Source organism: Haemaphysalis longicornis, unplaced genomic scaffold (genome assembly GCF_048455015.1).
Source record: "Haemaphysalis longicornis isolate Haplotype H1 unplaced genomic scaffold, Haemaphysalis longicornis Haplotype H1 scaffold_2, whole genome shotgun sequence".
Taxonomy (NCBI): Eukaryota; Metazoa; Arthropoda; class Arachnida; order Ixodida; family Ixodidae; genus Haemaphysalis; species Haemaphysalis longicornis.
This window is the reverse complement of record NW_027526295.1, coordinates 265,030,613-265,058,142: the sequence shown is the minus strand read 5'-3', so window position 1 is coordinate 265,058,142 and position 27,530 is coordinate 265,030,613. Positions and strand designations below refer to the sequence as shown.

The window sequence follows — 27,530 nt, the reverse complement described above, 5'->3', positions numbered from 1 at the left end:
TATGCAGGAACTTATTTCACCTAAATGTCCAGCAACACTTGGCGAGCACTTTCAGCAGAATGCACCCATACGTGGGCCGTGCAAGAAAGCTCAGCTAAATTTTGCGACACACTCAATGCGCAAAAATGCAGTGCCGACAGACACGACCTGGCACAGGGCACACTTTGACACCTTCCACCAAAAAACCCCAGCACAGCAGAGGGGGAGGGGGAGGAAGGGAGGGAGGGGGTGAGCGAGTGTGCCAGCAGGCAGCCACGGTGCGGCAGAGGGGGGTGGAAGCGGCGGCGGGAGCTGCTGCGACTACTCACACGAGACAGGCACGAAGGGCTGTTGCATCTGTAAAGCCAGGGCCTGCTGGTACGCTGTGGCACTGGGCTGGTACACAGGCACACCGCTCTTATCGAGGGCAGGGCGTTTTGTGTAAGGTACAAGACCGGGCAATGCCTGTGTGCAACACAAAAGACAGGCCGCGGGGAGAAATGGGGGTCAGGTGCGGCAATGGGCGCTGTGCCACAGCGCGTGCACGCAGGTGAGAGCCAAAGCACGCAGGCGCCCGGCGGTGCACCCGGGTGACGGTTCCCCCCCCCTCTACCCCACCCACCAGTCCACTGGTTCACGGGCAGGGCCACCACTGCGCTGCCAACGAGTGCCTCACAAACGGCGCCTCATTCAGACCTCCAGAGGAGCTTTTAATACGCTCAATACGCTTAGTGCAGTGGCGGTGATGAGGTCGGCAAGTGCCGTGAATCAGTGGACTGCACTGAGTCTAAAACCCTGCGAATCAGCGCTAGTTGTACTTGCAACTTGTTAACTTGGAAATAAACGATTTAAGAGCATAACACAGCGTGCGCTTCCGGTGTTCGACAAAGCCACAGAGGCAACATGAGTGCTAATGCACACAGTCTTATAAAGATACCAAAAATCGGCAACAGACATTACGTCAGTCTACATACACAAATAAACTTGACTGGCTGTTCGAGTTCTAGAATAAGCACACTAGCATACCAAATTATTTTTTTATCATTTACAAACGACACAAAATTTTCACTAAAACTTGCTTAACACGACATTGATGGTCACAAAAAAGGGCAAGATAATCACATCTCCGTTAGCATTCACTCACACTAAGAAAATTACGAAAGTTTACAAGACAATGCCCTCCATATAAACCAAATTAACTTGGATTAAGGAATTAATTAAGCCTACTCTATGCAACAGCAGCAGTCAAGCACCACTGAGGCAGCGCACAATTATGCTTTGCTGCTTTGGCAAACCCACACGAAGCTTACGCATACAGCTTCCAACAGGTTTTTAATTTTAGTGAAACTAGAGAGCTATTAATGGGCAATAGAGTGCAAAACAGCAGAGTGGAGATACAGAAGTAGACACAAAACACACACAACCAAGGCTGTCTTTTAGGCATTAGTGAGAGGCCACCAGTTGAATGAGCCAGCAGAGACCAATTTGACTGCCCTCATTTTTTTAGTGCCACAGACCTGAGTATCAAACTTAGAAAGCAGCACGGAAGCCACCTAAACACCGTAAGCTTCAGCTTGCTTGGCCCGATGTGCATCTGTTGTTCGAAAGATCCAACAGTACAAGATTCCTTTTTCTTTGTATTGTTTCTGGATATCAAAGCAAAGCTACACGAAGACCTGTGTTCATGATGGATCTATTCTACCAAATGGCTTTATAGGAACTTGCCTGATAGACTTATTCGAATACAAGTTATAGACTTGGCTCCAGAGTGTATAATCTTAGAGCTAGAAAATATTTTCAGCTCGGAACTGCGAGGCCCAGCCGCAAAATCAACTCTTAATCCTAATCGGCTGTATACTACGCCGAGCGCTTTCAATATCACTCTCATTTTCAATCAGTACCCGCAAATGTGTGCATATGTGAATGTATATATCCATACATGCAGCTTGCAGTAGTTGGGAAAATGGGGCTCCCTACCTGTGGCAAGTGTTTTCGTCCGCTTTATAACTTTCAGACAAAAATGAGAAACTGTTCCTTTAAGTCCTCCGTGGCGTTTTTGACCATTAACCTCCCCCTCACCCCTCTCTATCCGTCTTCCCTTTGTGTACGCATGTGTGTGCTGCCCTGTATATTTTTGCATGCACTATCGCTTAACTGCACAAAATTACAGTAAGCCTACAAAGCGTGCTACACAGCTAGCTCTGAACAGCAAGCAAGCACACCAAGAAGCTATCCTCAGTGATGCCTTTTCGCCCCCATAAAAATAATGCACTGCAATTTCAAAAAAGTGTGCCACTAGGCTTTAATGGTACATTAGTGAGAATAGTACATTAGTGAGTGAGGCCTCAACATTCTTCAACAGGACACGTTCCCACAATGTGTTGGTTGCACCTATACGCACAATGTGCAAGGAAATAAAAACTTTGCTGTACAATAATTCAGAAACACTCAAATAAGGGTGGTGGGGAAGGGATGTTCAAGAATGAACAAGAGAGGTTTTTTTTTTTTAATACTATAATGTGGGTATTTTGGGGTTTTATTTGGATTTTGGGACAGGCAACAATGCTTGGACCTTGCTCAAGGCATGCCACATTAGACAACTAGGGAACACCAAAGACCAACAGACCGAGAATGAAGCCACACCATAATAATCTATGAATCTCGAGGAAATATTTTGCCTCAAACACGATTCACACATCCCCAAAAGGGACACTAGGATAACGTCGAAACAGAAGCAACACCTGACAGAACTAAAGTATACTTCCAGAGTGTCTGTTGAGAAGTGCGTGCATACAAAAAGAGCTACTGAAATAGAACAATAACTAATGTGCAGGATAGAAACATAAATGTAGTAATGAGGAGCACTCTCTGCCTGAGGCTACCAAACATTACCACACGAAAAAATTTATTGGAACGCCTCGTTACACTAATAACACTGGTTAAATAGCTTCAACGTAGCCAAGAGGTACTCGCTTAATGAGGAAGAAGAACGTGATAAGGTTTGTTTCAGCACCGTACTTCCATGCCTAACCTGAATAATCTGGAGTCTATTGTGCAACATGCTTGCCATCGCGCTCAAACCTCTATCACGTACTGTGCAGAGTTGCCGAACTTTCGCATGCTACACAAAGCCCCTACCCTTTCATCAAGGGATGTGAACGAGGAGCACTGATCAAAAAATGTGCGAAAGATTTACGGCAATTTTCAACCCCACGACTCCAAGTCAAAGTACATCTCCAGAAAGCATTTGAGCTTTCTTTTACCCTTCCAAAGAGAGCGCAATTATGGAGGGAAGCGGGGAATTCGTCCCAAATGTTTTGAACACAAAATGTCCGCCAAAACATGCCATGCCGCACAGTGAAGCCAGGCAGCTGCTGCAACCGTAACAGGTTAGGAGCTCTAGCAGAGAAGAGTGAGCGAGGCTTTCCATTCCACCCAAGCGGAGGCCACATTTCTCCATGCAAAGCCAGCATACAAAACTCCCCGGCTTCACTGAGTCAGAAAGCTCACGGTACAAGCATAAGGTGCAAGTGCAGCCTATCTCTGATACCTCTCAATGAAAACAAAACAAAACAGAAAGAAAAAAAAAGCCTCGTGAGTGGTGCCCAGACCATGCAAACAAATACAGCCATGATACACGTGAAGCGAAACCATGTTGCACAGTATGAAAATTGTCGATGCACCACAAGTGAACTGATAAAAAAATTGGAACGCACCATTTCTGCGACCTACGAGGACAAGACTGCTCTTTACCTGTATGCAATGTCACCTCAGCTTGCAGAGAGAGACTGCGAGCCCTAGTAATTGAGGTTAAATGTTTCAATTATTTCACGCAAACAAAGCTGGAGTTTTCTGAACAATATGTGCTCCTGACATGTGAAAGCTGCATGGATCAATGCTTCCCTTGGGGGAGCCTCCCATCTATGAAAAGCGAGCCAAGAAGCGAGCTGCTCTCTTTCTTTGTTGAAGAACCCAGAACAACTTCTCGGGCAAGTATGGAGTGGTTAGGAAACGTGTGCGTTGGTGTACAAGGAGCTTCCCCACTTACATTTGGGCTGTTGCTTAATGCCGTTCTATACACCACTACCTTGACGCTGACAATTAATGTGGATGGGAAAATTAGCACAACTCAAGACTAGTTCAGCAATGAACAGCCAAGTAGGCTTTGGTGGTTGTGCGCACATGAATCTCAACTTGCAGCCAAGTTGGGTCTGAAATTGGCTAATTCTACACAAAACGAGCCATGAAAACATCCGCAGTAACTTGTTATCTAACCAATAAAATTTAACAAAATCTCAGTAGTGAGGTGGCTCCAAGCGAGACCTTAATATACAGAAGCACAGAATACATGACTGGATATGGATTTGTAAACTTGCATTCAATTTCATGGAAAGGTAGAAAGGTGAACTTGTGCGATTTTTCAAGGTGTAGTCTGGAAATTCTTTCAGGGAAAAATTATATTCCTATGATGACTGGACTTGCTAGAGGCAAAAACAGTGCCAAGATGTTTGATATAACAAAGAAATGTCTGCTCAGAAAGACATCCGCAGCAGAATCAGCTGCTTGATTTGAAGTACGCTTAAAGCTAACGTGCACATGATGACCAAGCAAGAGTAGCAAAGTGCTCCAAGTGGCTTCCACGTCTGCAGTTTTAAATCACTCAAATCTCTGGCCCTGAGGTGAAAACCCTATTCCTTTTACATTTTTTTGCTCCATCTTGCATAGGGACACATCATCATGCATTTGAAAGTGTCCCAGACCAAGCCTTGGCTTAAAATGCTGGCAGCCACAAAATAAAGTCAGCCATTGGCAAAATCAAAATAGGCATAAAAATGCTGCCACTGTCCAAATTATTAACACCTCGTCCTAGCTTGACTTGTGCTGCTCTTTGAACAAGTTACGCTGTTCTGTGCTGCATCATTCACGGTAGCGTAAAGACATTTCAAAAGGGTAATGGCCATCACCACAAATAAAAAAAAAAGGAAGGAAAAAAAAAAAACAATCCAGGCACTTAACAATCAGTTCAGCCAAGGTAATGAAACGGGAACAAAAAGAGAGAAAAGCTACAACTGCCGCTGATTCACAGGGAGCGAGGCAATGCCTGCCGAAAGGCCAAACCTGCGTGCACAGCGCCCCGCAACAGTACGGCCATTCTCATCAATGCAACAGCTGGCGCAAAGTGATCAGCTGCTGGGCGGCAGACACCTGCTAGCGAAGAACAACCATCATCCAGGCTTCTGCTGTTTTAATCACCACCAGGCAACAATCCATTCCACCCCCCTCTTCGCTCTGCGCGACAAACATGTAAGCGTTTGTGGTGGAGCAGCATTAACGAGATCGCACACCATGGCGCGCATTGCCGCGGTGACGTTATTCTCCTCGGGCTCCCATTCCAGCCGCCTCGTCCTTCCCCAGAGCCTTCGCAACTGGTGGGACCAGCAGAGCCCTGCGGTTCGAAGCATCGCTGCCAGGTGCCTGCCGAGGTCTGTGCGTGGTTGCACCGGAAAACCAAAGAGGGCGACACAGGGCGCACAAGTGAAGCTGCACGACTCCCAAGGGAACTCAGCGCGACACGGACCCAGGCTCCACGCCCCAGCTCGTTAAGCACAAGCGGCCGGCTAGCTCCACACACTCTGGTCCCAAGTGAGTAGTAACACAAGTGGGACGGTCGCTCTGAGAGCTGCCCATGCAGCAAAGAACCAGGCTGGTTTGTGAAAACTGTGTGCAGAAACTCTGCGTGTCCCGCCTTGAGGTTGCCACAAAGCCTGCCAAGAAATCCTCCTGGAGCATCACTTCTCTTCTCAAACTCGCCTATAGTGTGGGGCACATAGCGCTGAAAATTGTTTTGTTTGCTAAACTCTCCAAGAAGCGCTTGCCTGTTCCACGTAATCTTGTTGTCCCCCATAACCTACAGGGATACACTTAAAGCAAAAACAGCACAGGGGCAAGGGAGAAAATTAACTGGGGAAAAAAAAAAAAATCACTGGCCTCTACCTCGCAACACCTTGAAAGAAATGCTCAAGTCTGTCGTTCCACGGCCATAAAAAATGGGTCTCACTGCATGGTGGGACAAAAAAAAAGCGAAGGAAAGAAACCAGCGCGCAAGTGGTCATGCACAATGAGCGGGCCAGTTTCTCGGCTTCCCGGGAAAGCTCGTCGTCCTGCCCTGTGCCTGGCGGCCACACGGATTACAGAGGGGTGTGCTCAGAAGAGTGTCTCACAGAGAGTGGTGTGTGCTGGGGAGGAGACGAGCAGATATGCCACCGAGTCAGAGCAGCCAATGCAGCACATAGAGACACAATGCAAGTGGTGCTGTGGGTTAATCACGCACACACACACACACACACACGGAACAACCCCCGAGAAGAAGCCTGTGTGCGGCGTGAGCCTGGGTCCCGGGGCGAGCGTGCATGGGGCCGCACAGCAGCAGACCGTGCCACGGAATGGAGCCGTGCAGCAAGCGCGCCACAGCCAGGCTGCATTCCTTGGCAGGGGTGAGAAGAAGGGCCGCCCGCCGCCAGTGGTCGCCCTCTTTGGTAATCCACGCAGACACGTCACAAAACCAGCCCTCCACGTCCCTCTCCCGGTGTGGGGGAGAGGCCAAGAAAAAGAGACACGCATGCAGAAGCTCTAAGGGGGAGAGTACCAGGACAACTTCATCTGCAGACTCTCGGGGGCGCTTCTTGCTCGCGGAAGGATCTCCCAGGCCCGGCTAAATTAGTATGCAGAGGCAGATGGTTTTGTTTTTGGATGGCGGGTAGGCACAGCGCATGGCAGCAAGCAGCAATGCGTCGAAAAAGGAACCAAAAATGAGGAAGGAAGGAGTAAAAAAAAAGAAGAAACAAAGAGAGCAATCATTAAAAAAGTCGGCCAAAACAGCATTCTTGTCGGAACAAGCCGAGCTTCCCACCCCCGCCCAAACTGGCCCAGGGACATGGCATGCAGGTGCCGCATCTACGCACGTCCCACGCCACCTCCCCTGTTGCGCCCTCCCCATAACTGCGGGGCCACCACAAAGAAATTGACACGAGGCCACCAAGCCTGTTGGCCTCCCACCACTAGGCTCCCCCCTTGCACCCCTTGACGCAGAAGGTGGCATCGAATCTGCGTAGATACGGTACAACACCAAGGAATAGCATCACTGCTACAAATGACAAGCTCACTAATTGGTAACAATGACTCTTTCGGTCTCAAGGAACACAAACTTCTGCACGGCCTTGTGACGGAACAAGGAGGAAAAGGAAGCAAATACAAAACTAACAATTCTAGTTTAAAGTTGACACCAAGCCTTTTGCGGCTATCAGCTGCTGTCGGCTAAGAAAGCTAGCACTAAGTCTGTCAAAAGTGCTCCAAACTAGCCGAATGTGCCTTGACCAGCAGTTGCTACACCTTGTGGCACAAGTGTTTTGAAGGAGGCACAATGGCAACTACCCCAGTGCTCAGTGTTGTATAAAATTAGCAGCGCTTCAGTTCAGAGAACTTCAACCGGTGCCCTATAAGACGACTACACTCTTCGTATTTACAGCCACGGTAGGCGACAAGAATGGTGGCCACTTAGCGTTTTGTATCTGGCTACTGCTTAGATGCTGTCACGTACACCAGATGCATGGAAACAGCAACTGCTTGAAGAGGCACTACAAACAGTATGCTCCATTCAGTGCATTTCGGTCCCTTCAAGTAGTCAATGTTTCCACTTTCCAGTTGTACCATGCACTTGAGCAATAACTACACAACTGCCGTCTGTCGATGAACCCTACTCGGCATATGCTGGGCATGTAAATACGGCAGGCTAGTTTGCATAAAGCTGCATGGTAAAAGCCAAGTGACCCGTGTTGTACGAATGGGAGCGAGTAACATGGCATGGCGGGGCCATTTTTAACTTTACAGAGCATTCCTTGCATGGGTGTCCAACTCCTGCTGAGGCCTTACTTGACCCTGGCCGATCAGCACCAACTGGCCTATAGGGCTTCACTGCTTCTGCGGGTATAGCTGGGGATTTGGAGCAGTGGTTGACGCAGCCATGCCAGCAAAAAAGAAAGCTTCATCTGCACGGGACAATCAGCGTTCACGTGGCGCTCGAACGACACGCAGCCAAGGTGCAAAACCAAAGAGGTGCAGAGGCAACAAACAAATGGGGGAGCTGCCGCCAGCCCAGGGGCGCGATTTGGCCCATTCCAGTACAGCATGCAGCGGAAACCTCTTCCAAGCGGGTTGCCACTGCCAATCGGGCCCTGTTCTCGCACACGAGCTGCTTGGTGACCAACGAATAAGCTGTGCAGGGAAAGTCTCGTAACAACCTCCCTTTTCTTTTCTCTGCTCGCCAGTAAAAAGCCAAGTGAATGCCATTTTAACACCAGCATTGATTCTAAGGTGCAATTGGCCACGAGAATAAAATGAAGCTGCCCTTAACTGCTCCCAAAGATGCAAATGCAGCAGTGCACCATCAGGCTGTGAATAATGCTTCTGGTCACGCTTGCGTGATGTTGATACACCACTCTTGGAATACACTTAGCAGTACACGCAGTGGGCTTGCTTGCATAAAGCTGCACGGTAAAAGCCGAGTGAACCGTGTTCCCGGATCAAAGCAGGGAACACGGCATGCCTAGGCTATTCCTGACTTTATGGAGCAGCCCTTGCATAAGTGCACTGCTTCTGTGAAAGCTTGGATTTTATCGTGCAGCTCTATGCAAGCACACCTGCTGTGTACACACGCTAAACATGTGCCAAGTGATATTTACTGCCATTATCCATGTCCTCACACACACCCTAATGCCTCAGCGCAAATAGATCTGGAGCTTGCATTTAAATCTCGGCTGCAGCATCCAGTCAGTGCAAGCTGAATTGTGCGAGAAGCTCAAATTGCAGGCTTTTAGCAGTGGCCACTCATTTGCCCCAAGGTAGTGCTCACGAATACATCTGCTCTCCTGTTCCTCCTTGCTCCATTCTCCTCCCATACGCAACAGACGCGCACACACAAGGCCAAGTGGCAATCTCAAGGACTGTTCCCTAGCTGCCTCATTATGGCAGTGTGAGAGCAGCTCAAACCAACTAACATGCGCTCCAAGAGCCTTGCAACACACACTGGCACAACAAGTTCCCAGTGCCCAGAGAATAATTTGCAGCCCACTTAACACATGGGAAGTGCTGGAAACATACGGTGGTATCGTCGCTAGCAACAGACCCTGTGCAAAACACCACTAGGCACAAGAACACTTGCTGCAACTGGGCTTGCGGTACGCACAGTAATGGTGGGTGATGTGCACCCGAGGCTAACAAGAGCACATGGACACGAGCACGAGTAGAAGCAGTGGGTGTACTGGGCATGCGACGGAAACAGTGTTAAACCGGGAGAGAAGGCAAGGGGCGCACAGAATGTGCCCAACATTGTTAGTTACCTTCAGCTAGGGAGGAGGCCACAGTGCTAATGCAAAACAAATGCACCCACGAGATGCAGTCTTCCCAACACTAAGCCTTTGCCTGTGCAATGCTAAGATGAACAAAGTCTGCCAACGCTATCGTCTAAAAGCAATAAAACCCCTAAGTATTTAGTCACTGTGCGAATCATTTGGTGCTGCCTCCCCGAAATTCCAATTTCGGTCAACCTTTCACTAGAGTGTCTTCGTGACAGTAGAAATCGCGGCCCGATTAAGAGCAGTGAAAACAGTCAATAAGTGCACACTCAGAGACCGTAGGCCATTGTTTCATTTTTTTCCATGCCCTCGAGCTCCTAAGTGCTCATGAAACCATGCTTAGTACTATTCACAGCGCTGCAATCACAGCTTAGTTGCGTACCATGTGCCTTTTTTTTTTTTTTCCTTTAGCTACACACCTCTAGCACAGCAAATGAGAACGGTTGTGCGAGGATAGACGTTCAATCCCCCCTCACCCAACGCATGCCCTACAGATGAGGAACAAAAAAGGCTCAAATACCTGAGTGTACATTTGTAATCCGACATCGGCGCTTCCTCCCTCTGTCGCCTGGTGTGACAAACAGGGTTGGTTTGCTTAGTGCCACTCACTGGGACCGCCAAGCACAAGGTCACTGAGCCAGGGGCCAAGCCCCACAGCAGCGAGAGAAGAAGACTCTGCGCTACGTGCTGCACACCTTGCGACAACAGTATATGCACACAAACACACATGCACTGCATTTTGAGGGTTATTCGCAGTGAGAATCTCTTCCTGGCTGCCGACAGAAAAACTCACCAGAAGCTTTTTGCACACACCTGGTCATTTGAGCCTATTTTAACCACTGATCTACACTGCCACTACACTGAATTGCAACTTGGGAACTACAGACCGGATGGGAAGACCTAGAAAGTGCCAACTGTCACCTGAAAGCTTACTGAAGAGAAGCACGTTTTGGGTATAACACTTCCCGTGAATGGTGGGAATTCACAGCAAGCAACGTCTAAAGACCGGCCCTCACGCCCCTGTGTCTGCAATGACTACTTTGCAGTTCTTCCCAAACCTCTTTAGAAGCGGTCATTTGGAGCCAATTTCCACTGGTCCCATGCTGTCTCATTTTGTGCACACCCCAGCTCTCCAATAAACTCCCTGTTGACAGTCGGCGATTCATCAGTGCTCCCTTTTTGTCCAAATGTTGACACCACCGTTCTTACGATTTCCCACAAACCAACTCGTGCACAAGCTGGCTCACTGCAGTGATTGAGAAACAAGTGGAAAACACCACCGCGCGATGCTTCAGGAGGACCCACATGTGCCAGAGAGCACAGAGGTAGCATGGCCCGCTATGAGGGGCACCCCTATGACCTGTCGCTCCAGTCTCTGCAGCTACTGCCCAGCTATCGTGCCTCCACAACGCTTCCCTTCAACCAGCGCCTCCATTTCTGAGCACGCCGAAACCTCTGCGCGAGCTCTTTTGTACGACAAACTGAAATGCAATCAAGGCAAGGCTCGCACTCAAAAATTACGACAACCCCTACAAAAGTACACAGCAGAACCAGCTCCAATACTCGGGTCACCCGGCTGTTACTCAGCTGAAACAGTGCGCCGCCACAACACTTTTGGAAATGTTGGCAATTATGTGGCACGCATATGGCCAACAAACTCCATGAGGCAAAGCACTGCCCTGATAATTTTATTTTTATTTTGCGCTCATGTTGCACTTAGCTCAATGGAAAACTACTTAATTTAGTAGTTCCGTAAATGCAAATGTGTGGGGGGCAATCTAAAAAGTTACAAAACGAGCATGAAATAGATCGACAGTATTACCGCAACTCTGAATGAGACACGAGTTAGAACGTGCTTCTTGCCCCCGAAGAGGACTTTCAAATCTTTGGGAATTCCTTTCTCTCATGATAACTGCTGGCATCAATAAAAAGAAAGCTATTTCATGCTGCTTGATATTGGCTAAGCAAAGAGATCTCTCACAACAACAAAGTAGGTCCCACAAAGAACCTGTCACGTATGTCCCACCACAACCATATAATTATGGGGGGAAAGTCTTGTGGCATAAATGTCTTTAGGACACAAGAGCTGTTCCGGCAGGTTCTTCACATATCCCACACTGTATTTCAAAAATTTTCCCATAGGAAACAAAATATGCGCAAGGCATGTGACCCGTCAAATTAGCAGTGCAGTTCTCTGCACCCATCTGCCGTATGTGTGACGAAAACCGAAGGCATCATTGGGTTTGGACACTGCCTTTGCCCCCCTTTTCCCGGCTCCCTCCGTGTGCCTGCTGCTATGCATGGTGGTGCGTTTGGAAGGCTGCTTGCCTACAAGCCACGCAAGCAAGCTCCTCTGCCTAAGGGGCGATGCGAAGGCAGCTTTTGCCGTGCAATGTGCAGAGACCAGAAGCAACCTGGCACAGTGGCCTTGAAAGCAAAGCTGGGCCAAACAAAAGCAAGGTGCCCCCTGCAACGTGCCTGGCAGACAGAAAACCCCACGGGCACCCCGGAGGGCCTGGTGCCCGCCACGGGGCCGTAACATGGAAACCAAGGCAGCCCCTCTCGCCATAAGTGGGCCTCCAAGGCAACCCCTGCTGCCAGCAGCAACACCCTGCTTTATTGCCTTATGGGCTAAAGAACCCTGAAACCTTATTCTCAACGGGTCAAGTCTCAGTACGTGTTGATGAGCCCCGTAAAGAGGAGCTCGAGCCAACATCAGTAAAGAAGTTTAAACTGGGCTTTGGAGCAAAAAAACACTGAGGTGTGTCTTGACCTTGCACAACTAGAAGGGTTTACCCAAAGGGGCAGGGGGGTTCCCTAGCCCCATTATCGAGCACCAGGCCCCACGTCCCCCTCCTCCCCCTCGAGGTGCCCGCGGCGAAAGGGAGTGTGCGCACAACGAGAGAGAGAGAGAGAGACAGAGAGAGACGGAGAGGGGGAGGAGTGGGAGTAGAAGGAGAGGAGGAGGCCTGCGGCGGTGCCTACCATAGCGGCAGCAGCGGCAGCAGCAGCGCCAGCCCGGCTCTGCGTGGCCTTGAGCTGCGCCTGCAGGTGCGGGGGAGGGTGGAAGTAGCGGCACTGGTCCCGAGAGCAGCGGCCCTTGACGAAGTCCATGCACACGGTCACCGCCCCGTCCCCGGTGTCCACCGCCACGTGTTCGGGCGGGTGCCCAAAGCGGCACTCCGTCTCGGGGCGCTTGCAAGTGCCGCGCTGGAACTCCCGGCACACCTGCCGCGGCACAAACACCAGGCGTTCTCAGTGCTGCACGCTCCGCAGGGTGGCTGCCCTTTGACCTAGCTTGGCAGCTAGCTCTGCCAGCACTGCAACAGTGCGGCCCGGTGGTGGCATGCAATCGAATGGAGCCTACACCCCGTCGAGCTTCGCATACATTCGGCCCGTGCCACTGCCCCGCAATGTGGGCGACCTCTGAGCAGCACACGGCTTGAGGGCACTGCGAACCCTTCTCTCTGCTGTACACGATGCTGCCAAGGATAAGCTGTGATGATAGGTGAATGCTAATCGGGTAGAAGGGAACAGTTGCAGCAAAATAGTGCCCTTGCACTAAAAAATGACAGGTCTACAGTGGTAAGACGAGTGTTTTATCCTCCTGCTCGAACTTCTATAAATGAAGCAGTAACTGCGAATAGCCCGGGCTGTCGCCTTTTATCCTCATTCACGGCCACCTAATCTGAACAGGCCCCTTTATTTGAACTTTGCTGTGCCCACGTAAAACAGCATGGACAATGTTATACCTGCACTATATCACAGCTAAAAATAAAGAAGATATCGAACCCCTGCCAATCGGCTTCATTTACAGATTTAACCGCTTCAATTACAACCACGCCTATTTCAATGATGAATTGAAGAAAGTAAGATAAGCAAGCATGTTTCCAACAACATACAGAAAGGCAAAAAACTGGTCCGCCCTTTTGGTTTTGTGTTCTTTGGCCTGCAATATGTGCCCACTGACGTCCGGCTGGCACTAAGAGCTGACTAGTGCCGCTCGCGGAAGCAAAGCGAGCAGCAGCAGCAGCGTACAAGAAAAGCCATGCACGACCCTTTCCCCCTAACTTAGACAGAGTGAACTAGCAGAATTGCATTGTGACCAATGTAGCAGCAACCTTTTTGCCAGTAATCCCAACAAGTGCCGCCAATGGGCCCAGTGCTGGTACCCAAAGAGCCCAAGTTGGTCCACCTGTGTGCATAGTGCACATTCCTTTCACACCTCCTGCCTAAGCTTTTATATTTTCGACGCCACTTTGAAACAACCTGCACGCCAGTTGCCCACTTGCTTCAATCTGCTGGCATCCCTGCTCTCATTGGGGCAGAATGCTCCTAGGCAATCACTCTAAGCACTGAAAAACCTTGCACCTCAAGGTTTCTGTTGTTTACAACCATTTTCCGGGACTCGCGCACGCCATGGGGGGGCAGCAGGTGTTACAAGGTAAACAGGACACAACAACCCTGCCCCTGCTGCACCTTAACTTGCAACATCAGAGTCCACACTAGGCACGCAGGGGAGAAAATTCACCACAAGCACATTTACCATACTCTTGCCCTCATGCCGCCGCCTCCTGAAACAATGTTGCAAGTTGTCACACAACCTTTCTCCCGGGTTATGCTTTGTTTTCCTGCTATACCAACCATTAGCGCACACTGCTGGCATGAGTAACTTTGAGGAACAGGACAAGAACAGCACAGAATATTTTGAAGGCTCAGTTTGAGACCATTACCAGAATCTGACTTCACCCAGAAAGTTACGGTGAGTAGATTGCTTTGCTCCTACGCTGCACAGGGGCAGTAACAAAGGGTCTTGCAACACTGGTCACTGATTCAAGTAATGTACTGCAGTGACACAATAACTGGCACATCATTTGCACAGGCCAACCCTGAGAAGTCGCTGCTTCACTGCTTCCAGAAGTAGAAAGAGGCACAGACTGAATGCACTATACCACATCAACAAGAATGAACTGCACCCACTACGCAACAGGAATCACACTTTTGAAGTTTGAATTGACCTTTCTGAATTTGCCAATATGTTTCTGGCAAGCAGGCTCTGGCCCCAACTTGCCAGGAACTGTTCCAATAATTTACAAAAAAAACTCAAATGAAGACGGAATTGTTTTCTTCTTAATGCCAGAAGCACTACTCGGCTGCTTGTCAAGGATTTGTGATCTGCATCCGGGTGAATTTTGAGAAATTTTTCATGCTTGTAAAAATGCAGCATGACCATTAGCAACAAATGTTTATGCAAGGAATTTACCGATACGGATGTATGTATATGTTCGTATATCCCCAGTTGCTTCATGACATCACAAATTCCTTTACAAACACTCTTTGTAATCCTTCTGCCCCCTGCATAACTTTACAATGATCAAACAATACAAGGGCCCGTCATGTTTAGCCAACCATCCTGACTGACAATGGGGAAGTGTCATTTCATATGACTGAAGAAAAAGAAAAAAAGAAAAAGGCACTTGACACTGAGAAACTTCTCAGATGCAAATTTCTATCACTACTGGCAGTGTCCGCTATCCTCCAGGAGCTGGCATCTTGAACGTGCTGCAGTATTTTCAGGCCCCATTCGCTGTGCGCCGGCTGTAGCACACCTGTCCAGTAGTGTGGCAGCCAAGACGAAGCTTCCCTCTGACAAGAGCAATTACAAGAGAAAGTACCAAAAAACTAATTTTGAGAGGCCTCTCAATAAACGTTCAGAGCGCCAAAGGGACCCATACATGCGCTATTTTAACAGCAGTACAGCAATGTTTTCGTTGGCCTCTGCCCTGATAAATCCGCCACTACACCCTTCCCTTTCCTGAAAGCTACATCGGGCAAAAAGAACTGCAAGCTAAAGAGCCTAACACATGGTAGCCACCTGAGGGGTTTTGAAAAAGGCAGACTGCTCTTGAGTTCTCGAAACACTTCCCTCTCGGCAGCCATTCGGCCGTTACTAATGTCACACAAAAACAACCAACAACCGTGTAGGCATTACTGCACCGTAACAGGTTTAGCCAGTTTGAACATTCTGCCGTCGAACAGGTGCATGTACTGACCAGTCAGCACGTGTCAAAACTGCACTGCAAGATTGGGAAGAGCTCCACCGCTGCCATAAACACGGAGTGTTTTGCTCCTGTCAGAGCTTTTCCTCTAACCCCTGCTGCTCCAGTGTCCCACGCATTATGCCAGAACTGGCGAGGGCTGTGGAACTGCGGGGCTCATCTGATTACATGAAACTCACACAGGCAGTCTCTACCCACTGGCTCTGGCTGCGAGGCATATCCCCACTAGGGGGAAACCAGTCAGCAGTCAAAGGAGTCGTGTGTGAAGCCACTGCACTAGCAAGCATCTCTCAAGCAAGCCCGTGGTGAAACAACTGTGGAGAAGACGGGAGGTGTACACACTGGGAAGCCGGCGAAAGGCTCTCTCACCTCCAGTCTGTCAGTGCGTGCCACCTTTTGTGGGGACACAAGCGAAGCCTGCATAACGCTCAGAGGAGCCGTCACGGCATCCGCAGTCATCATCCCAGGCAGGACAGGACTAGGCGTCAAGTAATGTCCAAACGACGAGGCGGTGGCCATTGTGGTGAGCGCTGGCATGTACGGGCTGGTGGCCTAGCAAGAGAACAGGGGAGGGGGCCACCTCACAAACATGGGCAAAGGTGCTGCGCTACGCATCTATCGCGACTATTTCAGAGAAGTGCAGAACACCAATAGTGTGCACTGCAGCATTCACAGGTGGGCTGCACAGTTAAGCTCCAATGAGTCTGCATGTTACGCTGGCAAGTGACAGCTGTGAGTTCGTAAAGGACGCAGCACAGCTGTTCTTTCAGCAATATTGACCCCATTTGAGAGTTTACGGAGGCCAATGTTTGGCAGCCTTTAATTTTGTTTCCCCACCAACTGTCGCAAAAGTTTATACGAATGCATTGTTCAGAGAGCGAAATTCAAAACCATCCCCCGATTCCTTTTATTGGTCTGCCCTGCAATGCACACGGGTGAGTGTCAAAACAAAAAGAAAGAGGACCTCTGCCAGACATTTCTGGACAGGTTGAGCACACACAATAAACAACTAACAACCATGTGCAGTGTGAAACAAGAAGGCGGCATGTCTGGCAAAAATCTGCACTATAGGCAGGCTGAGTGAAATTCCACTGATTGCCTTGCTCAGTTTCATGTCGAACAAGAAGGCAACAACTTTTATGTTCAACGACTCAAACAGTAATACTTCAACAACCCCATTGATATTTCTCCAGTGTTTCATGGCTAACAGCTAAGTGAAACTGTTTTGCAACACTTTAATTTCTGGTATCCTGAAGCAGCAATGCTGCAGCTACTTCAATATAATCACACTCACAAAGAAAAGAAAACTCGTGTAACAGCATGTAATACATGAATTATGACAGATCCCTGTTAAGAATGTTAAGTGTTTATTCCACCCCCCCCACTGCTACCTGCATAACCAAACTCTGTGGACACAGTTACTCAATATTCTGGGTATTCTGAAAAGAATAGGCAATATTAATTTCAGTACACTGATCAAATTACAAATGAATTGTTCTGCTAACACAGACCGCCGAAGTGGTTCATGTTGGAAAAAAATTTTTCCTGCTCTGTGTCTTCATGACACAAACGAAAAGTGTCCCAATTTTATCTATCAGAATTAGCAGAATTTGGCCACAAAAGCAGCACAAGGAGATAGCACCATAATGTCACCCCTTTCAAAGCTTGCATTTCTGTCCTGCTTCAGTAATAAGTGTTGCGCATAAGTGAGTTCTTTTCAAAATTATTAATCACATACTCTCTCCCTATCTCCAGGTACTAGAGCCACCACTCAATCTTCTTTCCAAAATTACACACATTCTTACATTCTACAGAAATAAAAGAAAATCCTTGTTCAGCGTGTCTCTATAGCCAGATGAACATAAAAAACACAGCTGTGCATGCTGCTGCAGAACTCCTCTGATCAATGGCAGCAGGCCACAATGGCCCCAACCAGCATCCACAGTGAGGTTGCCTGTCATTTTTTTATTAATTGTGTTTCTCCCCAACAGTGTGTGATTTTAAAGGGCCTATGAAGACAAAATACGGCATTGTTCAATTTGAGAGTGCTAGCTGTAACTCACTCAGCTCAATTCCAGAACACGAAAAACATTTTTCAACCTACAAAAAAAAAGGCAAGAAATATCGCAAAGCTTTCAAATTTTGTGCTACAATGACATAATATGGGCAGGAGTGGCATGTTATCAGGCAGCACTCAGAACGTAGTTATGAGTCTGTTAACTGCACATTTGCATTGAAGTGATACACTTAAACAGAACTAAAGGGCCCACTACAGTCACCCGGTCCTATTTCTTGGTGGTGGGCGGCCACCAATTGCGAAAACGAGATTCGGCGGCGTCACAAAAAAAATCGTACGCAAAGTGGCTGGGGAGTTGCCACTGCGTCATCTGTTCTCCTTCATATCTCAATTATTTGTTGGAAGTTTGCGATAAAACTAGTATCATTGTTATTCGGATAATGTGGTCTTTCTAACAAACAAAACTTGTATTTTGTCTTCATGGATTCTTAAAAGGCCCACCCTGCTATTCTCCTAGAAATGCTCGTTATGATCTGAACATCAACAGGCCTGGAAAAGAGGCAATTGCAAACCATCACGTTCTGCAAAACCATTAGAGTGAAAATAATTTTACACCAGCAGCTTTGCACTCCTGTTGCAACGCTCAGCCGTAAAGAGGGTCCCTACCTTTGTTTCAGATGACAGCTGAAGGGGGCACAGCGCAGAGTCCGAATGACTGACAGAGTATGGCGCAGGCTCAACGCGTAAGCACGTCTAAGGTGTGTCAGGCATCACAAGGGCATGCACTTCGTTCTTATCATGCGAGCACGTGTTACGTAGCACATTAGTGGGAACACCACGCACAGTATGCTGGCCAAGCAGAGGACGTAAGAACATGCTCCCCTTACAAATCAAAGATTTACCAGAAGGAAACGTAAGAACAGGCAACAACAACAAAAAAAAGTCCTTTTTATGCATTCTCACAGAGGAAAGTCTGACAACTTTGTCCATGTCTTAGAACTTAATCGGCATTCATCAGCCCAGGCACAAACCTGAGCACAGGAATGAGGGCCCATAAATACTGCAGTGGCAATATTATTTAAAAAAAAAAAGTTCAGAGTGGATGCGTAAACTGAGTAGCCAAACGAGCACTGTAGCAGTTTAAGGCAAGGAACAAATAATTTAAAGCGCTTCTCTGAATATAAATAAATGCAAAAGCATGACGTCAAGCCAGCATCACACCGCACGCCTCGAAAACATGGGAAGAACATTTTCACGCACCTTGACGACAGGGGGAACAAAAAAAATCTCGAAACAGCATGAAAAGCCAAACCGATTGGCTTGTTCATTGCTTTTCTTGTACTAGAGTTATTTAATACTTGAAGCTCAAAAAGGACGAACATGACTTCGTATCAGCTGTGGGACTGCACAAGTTGGTACTTGATGGGTGATCCTCAAAGTGCAATGGTACGTCTAGCCACTTGGCCGTCCCCTGTAGATGGTGTGAGTGCACTCCACTGTGCAACCACTGTGCTTGCAAAACGATGTGAGAAATGAAAGAGGCAGGAGAGATAGCAAGCGTTGCCACTGTGAGCAAAAGTGCTCCATCCCTTTCGACATTGCGTAAAAGAACTAGGTCATTCAAGTCAAAAAATAACCTTGCCATCAAATTAGGATGGCGGTTTCTTTCGTTAGAAGCCCGTCGTTCAAATGTCCTGCAGTGCTAGCTATTTTATGTACCCAAAAGTGCCGGTGCTGCACAGCGGCCATTCTTTCCATCAGTCTGTGCTGCGAGATCACCCACAATTTTGTTAGTGTCTTTTCACGAATTACGGAGGTCTAAGTTTTCAAACTTTTCATCCGCTAGTGTGACAAGACACAAGCTTCAAACTCTCCTTTAGAAGCTTTGCTGCGAAGCTAAACCCATTTTGAGTATTTGTGCAACCAAAGCATGCCTTTCCTTCCCAATGCAGCTTCCCATGAAAGCTGCGACGTTCCTTTACTCATAAGCATATGCCCACAAATGTTGTAGACCTTCGCAGGCAAAAAATTTTCAAAAAATCAGGCAGTCCGAAAAAAACAAATGTTCGCCTCAGGCGCTCAATGCCATAGTGCTGGGAAAAAGTCCGAATAATCAAGCATGTCTGAAAAATTAGACGTCCGAAAAATCGGTCGTCAACTGCATTCGCAAATGAGTTAGCAAGTAAAACAATCAGCTAATTTGCTGCGCACGTTCCATGTTTTCTTTGTTCATCTAAAAGAGGGGACTATTGATCACCGAGTCAACAAACATTGGGCAGTGAAATTTCGATATATGAATTCCCCTACATTTAAAATTAACACTGTTGCCTTTTGAGCTGACATAAAGTTAGGTGGCTTACGCAATGGCTTTTGAACTTGTGCTGCACAAAGTTTGGTCAAAGCAGCTGCCCCAAAACTCAATGAAGTTGCCTGTGTCCGTGATTAGGCCAATAATAACAGTAGGAACCCACAGAAAAGCACAGCAAATTTTGCAAGTGAGCGGTGCATTCAAGAGCGCGGAGTGCTATACAAAGACCCAGCATGTGCCAGCAGACAAAGCACAGCACATGATATGCCACGACAAGAGATATACAGCAAGAAAAAAACAAGAAAAGAGTGGACACTGCCACAGAAACTTTCACAGAGGACACGAACATTCCAGTGCAGTGAATGTCAGGAGTGAAAATTGCACGTACTTTGTGGACTGCTGGGGATCACCTTATCCTCAAGCTTTTTCTGTAGGCGTGAGGAAGCACGTAATGATAACCTAGTGCCATCCATTGAAGGTGCTAATTAAAGAATCAGTATCCGACACTTCCCTCCCACACACATTCCTCGGAAACCGTTTCCACTCTCTGAGCACTTCAATTGCATTTGTTAAGTGAATGGCTCTCTCTCTCTCCAAACTGTACCCGCAGCTGTTTTTCCATGCACCCCTGACGACCCGTGTACAGACGCCGACTACAAGGTGCCACAACGGAGAAAGCACACCCGGTGCACAGCCTGGGCCAACGCACTAGCCCCGAGAGGGTAGCAGCGAGAGACTGCACTAGGTCACGTACTACACACAAATGAGACCACTCGAGACTGTGCTCAGAGAACCTCTACACGGTCATGCTGCCTTGTTGTCTGCACACTGCACATGCTGTGAAACATCAACACTCCACAAGGTGCATGCACACATTAGGGGAGGGGTCGAAGCAGAGCGAAAATGTGCAGGAGTACGGGAAGGGGTCCCCGGAAGTACGGTTCCTCCTCCCCTGCGCTGAAACAGTGCCCCGCTGACCAGGAGAGTTGGAGATGAAAAGCACTTTTTAACAGCAAAGCTGTTCAGCAAACCGTAATTTTTCGTGTCCGCAGTTTAAAACACTAAGAAATTTCCAAGTGCGCGCACATGAGCGCGGGCCTCGCAGCAACTGCCCAGCAGTTTAAAAAAACCAAGCAAATGTCTAGCGCTCGTGTGCCTGACGCTCGCATGCCTCTCAGCGACCACCCAGCGTCCCCGGCGCACGTTTGTCAAGCCAAGCATACCCACAAGAGACATCGGCCAAGATCGTAATCATGGCAACACTTGCCCTGAAGGAGAATGACACGTCATAGCGTACGCCCCTCCAAGGTGATGTCCAATGATTATCACTTCCAAAACAATGAAAGAAGCTCACATGTATGGCAACAATGATGCAGTAAAGGTCATTGTGGCAGCGAAGAAGAAGCAAATTGGCTGCAATCGTGGACAAACCTTCGTGATGGTCGTGAAGGTTGTGTACAGCTGCGCTATCTTAAAAGTCTTGCGCGTTAGTGTGAGCTTCTTTCACTTTTTTCTGGATGGTGCAGCAAGAGGGATCCAGCAAGAGTTACCTTTATGGTTAATGAAGATGACTGAAAATTCTTGCCATCCAGAAGCAATGTTTAACTTAGAACCTTTACCGAATGGCTTTTTTTTTTTTGGTGCGAGAAGGGGAGCTTTTTTGCCTCTTCGTATCAACTACAGCTTATGCATGATCTCTGCAGGTGCGACAGTAGAGACAAAAATTTTTTTCAAAGCATTATTCAAGAATTGGCCCCCAGTACACAGGGGCACCATGCATGTATGTCTGTTGACAAATAAATACAAGTGCAGCAGCACGAATACACAAAATGCAAAGTTTTACTGCTGGCGGTCAAACAATGACGCAGTTCATTTCCCATTTTAAAGTGGGATGCATTCGGTTTGCTATTAACTAATAGCCACAGTATGATACGACTCCTGTAAGCAAAACAATCAGGTTTACTCATGGCCACATGCTTGTGCTTGCAGTGCGGCACCTGCCTGGAAGCTATATAGCTGCTCTTTGTAGCTGTACGGCTGAACTTCAGATGGACGTCAAATTTTCCCTTCACAGAAACCTACTCCACCTGAGAGGTTTCTCTAAGCACGTCGATTAAAGCTTCTTTCCCACTTCGAGTTGTTGATCGATTCACTCTCACACTACCAACAGCCAACCTCCTCATTTGCTCGGTTTGTAAAAAGGTACGTCGGGTTCGAATCCTGGACCAGAATGAATTTTTCTCCAAAATTGATGTTCCAAAGACAGCTGCGTACTCCCCTTGTGGCTGTACAGCTGCACTTCAGGCAGATGGGGAATTTTCCCTTCACTATACTGGAATACTAGCTACCAAGTTGTGCCTGAATGTACTCACTTAAAAAGACCCTGAAGAGTGACTGGAGTGGCGCATTTTTCACAAAGGAGGAGCCCGTCGTGCGTGACACAGATAGCAGCAAACACAGCCTGCCATGTGAGATGTCATCGACCTCAATCAGCGTAGTGTGCTGCCCAAGAGCAAAAGCAAAAGAATGCCAACACAGCCTCCTAGTGTGAAGTAGGCTCTGGGGGGCAAACAGCTGATCCCCTCAATGGTCAGCGAGGCACAACTCCGACTTCAGCACAAGGGAGAAAGCCATGCGAGTAAAAGGAGGGTTCTAATGACGGTGGTCAGTCGCACTGTGGCACCTCCCTGGGGTAGAGAAAGCCAAGGACAGAGGGGAGTGCAAGATGCGTCGATCTGGATGGCCGCCTGCCACACTGCACTGCTGCTCTCTACCCCGTGCCTACGACAGTTCTCAAGAACAAGAAAGAACATGCTTCTAGCACTTGCCGTGGCTAAGCAACACACCTATTCTACCCTCAGTTTGCAGTTCGCATGCTACTGTGCTTTGTAATGTTCCCTGGTGTTAAAGCAGTATTATGGAGGGAGCCAGTGTCTGACTTAGCAAGTTGATAAATTCCAAAACGTCACTCACCATTACCTACAAGGCATCCAAACCTCAACCAGCTGTGACTCGACCACGAAATGATCGACCTTGCACTACGCTTGTTTTTGCTGAAGTGTGTTAAAATATTCTGCAAGGCCAAGACTGCCCATGTTTATCAGGTGCACCATGGCCAGCTAGAAAACAGGTGACAAGGAGCTAAATCGCCGCGTGCCCTGCATAAGTTGGCTGCTAGTGTGAGGCATGCTGATGTGCCAGTTTGTTGCCGTGACCATCCCTGCATAAAGTTAGCACATGAAAAGGAATAATTAAAGTGCGAGTTTTTGCCAGGAAGAAAATGCAACCTGTAGTTTCACTCCGACGAAGCATTAGAAGCCGATGCTAACACCACGCTAGGTTGCTAAAAGCACGCCGGCATCAAGCTCCCAAATGCTCAAAATTGTCATCTCGGCCAACCTTGCTAACGACATATGCCAACCTCACTTTCTAGAAGCTAGCCTGCCAAGCAAGTGCCAGAGCGCATGGATCCCAACAGCCTGATTGCCCACCTGCCTTCCACGGCTCCTCAACTGGCAGGGGTTGGGGCGGCCATCCAGTCGAGCGGGGGAGCCCTTCTTCCCCCGTAGGAGGAGGAAGGGAAGGGGGAAGAGAGAGGAGGAGGAGGAGGTTACCTTGGCCGAAGCGAGGGAGCCGTTGAAGAGCGCGTAGCTTTGCTGCTGCTGCTGCTGTTGCTGTTGGTGCAGTTGCTGCTGCCTCTGCGCGTGTCCCAGGTACCAGTAGGGACTTACCACGGCTGCCGTGGGGAGCTGCCCCGGGAGCATGGCCTGCAGCGGCATCTGCTGCAGCAGCGCGTTCTTCAGGGCCAGGTGGTTGCGGCCATTGATCAGCAGCTGGTCCTTGAGGTGCTGCGGCGGGTGGAAGTACTTGCACGGCGGCTTCTCCCGGTTACAGCGGCCCTGCACGGTGGGAAGAAGGCACAGGACATGTTGTTTCATCTGTCACACTAGTGTAAGCCTGTTATACCTAGTGGCACAGGCTGAGACATTTAAATATTTTATGTTCTTTTTAACTTGCCTCACAATATCCATGTCACACTAGTGTACGGGCACTTGCCGATTGACCACCCCACACCATCTGACATCACCAATCCCTACATGTGCGGCACTATGAAGATGGCATCATGTATGCAAGCCACGCACGCATAATAGGGCATGCTGCATACGAAGTAAGGCGTCAGAGCGGGCAAAATTACGCATTCCTTTATTCAGCTTGCACTTGCAAAAGAAACGTAGACAGAAGCTTGTCTTGTGGCCAGGTAGCCTTGATGAACGTGGTTATAGCTGTGGTGGCAGCCAGTGAGAGTGAACTGAACACAAGGATAAAAGGAACTTGTTCACTGGTGTGGCTCATAATATTTAACATGAAAAACCTTCTCAGAAGCAAGAGGGCTTGCTGAAAGGACGTAATTAGGCTTCCGTGCTTTCTGTTACAAAACTTGGTAATAAAAGTGCACCGAACTCGATCTGGAAATTGCATTCAGCAAAACTACTACAGGCATGGCGAATTGCTACGGTGACAAGTTCATGGGTGTGCATCACTGAAGGAAAAAAATGGGGTGTAGCACGTTGAGGCAACAACTGGGTGAAGTGTATCGTAGCTGAAGGCTGCTGATTAATTCTTACGCTAGTTTTGGCACACTGCTGTCACTGGAGCCAAGCATCGCCTGTATGGTCTTGTGCCTCATCCACAATGCCACAGCTATGGCAGTCATCGAGTGCTGTCACTGCACCGTCAGGTTTCCATCACATTTAGAGATTACCTTGTCACTCTAGTTCAGTTGTCACGCTACTTCAAACAGCTGAACAGCATGAGCTACATAGGTGGTAGAGAAATGGCGTTTTATGCTGCTCATCGCCACAGCAGCTCAAGAACTTTCAAAACTTACACTTGAACAAAAAAAAAAAAATGTATGGCGAAATGGCTTAGGCCACAGTGAATGCTGCACTACAATGCCCGAACAGGAACAAGTCAACCAACAGCGACTGGGATGTGACAGTATGACGTGTGGTTTGACTGAGTAATGAGCGTACTGGGTCTCCCGCAGATCCTCCCCTCTCACTTAGTTTCAACTGACATGCGCACTGTTTAAGCTGCACAGGTGGTTTGGCCAAGGGTGAACGAGTGAAGCTTCATTCCCCCCCCCCCCCCCCCCCAACATTTAGAATGCTAGCTTAACGACGCTTTGCATCAAAAGGTACAATCATGCATGTAAAATAAGCAACGGGAAAGAGAACTTAATCGTTTTATTTAGTTTAATTTGTGTAACTGCACCTTACACCTATAATTTGCAACTTCTTGATACTGAGACTGATTAAATGGTCGAAAACTTTTTTTCTGTATATTTTTGTTGTTAAGTTTAATGTGCACAGATTGAAAAATGTGTACTTATGCCATCGCCCCCCCCCCCCTTCCCCACACACACACACACCTTTTTTTTCTTCTCTACTATGGCTGCAAAGTAAAAGGAGGGCAAACCCGCGACACAAGCACTGCTTGGTTGGCTGCAACCACAGTTGCACAGCACCGAAAAAGAAAAGGCGCAGCAGCCACACAAAAAACCACATGCTGCATGCACTTAAACCACACATCAATTTTCACAAGGAAGGAAGGACGGGGGGGGGGGGGGGGGTAGTTTCTAGATAAAATACCGTCTAAATCAAAAAAACGAAAGCAGGAAGATAAAACTTGACCGCCACAGCCTGCACATAATGCACCCAGCGAACCGATAATTGAAGAAGTCGCGTATCGCGTGACACGATGTACCGCACACTTCCACACGCTGCTGGCCCGCTTGAAGTCAGGGGGAGGCGGGGGAGAGATTACTAGGAAGGAGAGAAAAGGAGGTTCCTAGCTTCAGGCGGCGAGCCACGAACGACCTCCGGGCCGTTGAAGGCACCGGTAATCCTAAACTTTCTTTTTTCGGCGTTTTGTGCGAGGGTGAGTGCCATGGCGGCCAGGGGGGAGAAAAGCCCGAGCCTTTGTCTCAGGGCGAGCACGCACACATAGCTGCGCAGCACCTGGCCTGGGCGACGAGGCAAGGGTTGGCTGCGGGCGGCCCGACGCGGCTGCCATGGCAACGCGCCCTCAACACACACACCACGGCGACCCGTCACGTTCGCGGCGCCAGGGTCGGCCGCTGGAGCGGAACCGGACGGTGGGACGACCGGCCGAAGCGCTACTGCCACAACTGTCGCGCCACGTTCGCCGCAGTCCGCACCGAGTGTGCCGACGACGCCCAGGGTTCCGAATAAAACGGTCGAGCTACAGACGGCTTCAGCGCGGATGACGCACTATCGGCGAACGCTGCAGCTGCGCAACTGCGTTTGCCAACCACGCAGTCGAGTCCACGAACGGACCCATAAGAATTCTGCTGTGGCCTACTGCAGAAATGAAAGCGGGGAGAGAAACGCGACTGGACTCGACAAGCAATGTTTGGGGAAACTTAATGCGTGCTACTCCTGAATGTGTACTCCACGTTGCAACTGGTTGTCCACTCTTGCGCAGTGGCGATTTTCCGCTCTAACAGAAAGTGGCTCGTCATTTCAAAACGTAACGAAAAGATCGTGGAGCCAATATGAAAGTGTTTTCGCTTCACTGGAGCACCAAACATGACAATCTACACGGCGGCTGCACTTGGAGTAAAAATGGTGGCGACAACCTGCAGACTTGTTCTGTACCGACAAAACTAGCTGACGCTCGTAAAGGCAACCGCAATATTGAGGGAAGACCACGAGATTGAAAAACTAACTGTAACCAAACTTCAAAACGGCGTTTTTCTCTAGCGATAAGCGAACCAAATGATATGTGCCGTCCGCCGCCCAAACACGTATAGTGTCGAGGGCGTGACTGGGTAAAGGGACTGGTGTGCTTGCACAGCTGAGGGACCCGCCACGCTGGTCCCAACGTAGGTGAAAGGAGTGCACCCCACGTTTCGACAGCGTACCGACAATGCTATAGTATCTATACGCAAAGACAATTTGGTAAACTTGCTAATTCCTTTTACCTTTTTCGTTGTCCTGAGGCGTGTTTTGTCATCGCGCATGTATCGTAATAAAAAAACATTATTCATTGTTCACTGAAACGACTATCTAACCGTGCCGGGTAGTTTCATTTCGTTCACAATCAATTACAGGAGCAATTGCGGTTTTTAGCCGTGGTACAAATGCCGCATCTTCCAAGGCCGTTCTAGAAAACGACTGTAAACTGACAAATCAAGCTTTTTTTTTTTTTTTTTTTTTTTTTGCCTGGGATCATCTATAGTTCATACCACAAGCTAGGTGCATCACTGTGCAGGCTACATTGTTGTCAACAGTGCGTCCACTGAGGGCGCTTAACTCGCCGCGAAGGGGGTCCTGAAAGGACATTCCCTTCTCCCCTCTCGGCAAGTGGAACCGAAAGGCCCCGGCACCTTTTGTCGCTTCCTTCGCGGTGAGTTACGCGCCCTGAGGGGCGGGCTGTTGACAACAATGTAGCCTCCACAGAGCTGCATGTAGCTTGTGGTATGAACTATAGATCTCCACTGAATGCGATTTGAAAGCGATTATTGGTTGTGAAACTGACGTCCACCTGCAGGTTCCTCAAAGCTATCTTAACTAGGGTTACCAACCATCCGGATTTTGCGGGACTGTCCTGACTTTTCATACAATAGAGAGTTTTAGCATCCGTCCGTTCCGTTGCTTACGTTGTTACCGGGTTACCGGGACCCGTCCTTGCGCATGCGCGGGCGGAAGGGGAGGAGTCGCGTACATAGCGAA

At 48.6% G+C, this 27,530-nt stretch overlaps 1 protein-coding gene across 1 annotated transcript in view; it reads right to left on the bottom strand.

The window, feature by feature from the left end:
• LOC144168617 (muscleblind-like protein 2a) overlaps nt 1-27,530 on the bottom strand; it is a gene marked incomplete at its 5' end in the record, with an annotated part of 69,309 nt that overhangs the window by 7,758 nt on the left and 34,021 nt on the right. The window contains 7 exons of the mRNA XM_077697564.1: nt 309-444; nt 6,626-6,691; nt 9,910-9,957; nt 12,375-12,617; nt 14,913-15,035; nt 15,818-16,000; nt 23,388-23,672. Of these exons, the coding sequence (XP_077553690.1) occupies nt 309-444; nt 6,626-6,691; nt 9,910-9,957; nt 12,375-12,617; nt 14,913-15,035; nt 15,818-16,000; nt 23,388-23,672 (1,084 nt within the window). The remainder of the gene's footprint in view (nt 1-308; nt 445-6,625; nt 6,692-9,909; nt 9,958-12,374; nt 12,618-14,912; nt 15,036-15,817; nt 16,001-23,387; nt 23,673-27,530) is intronic.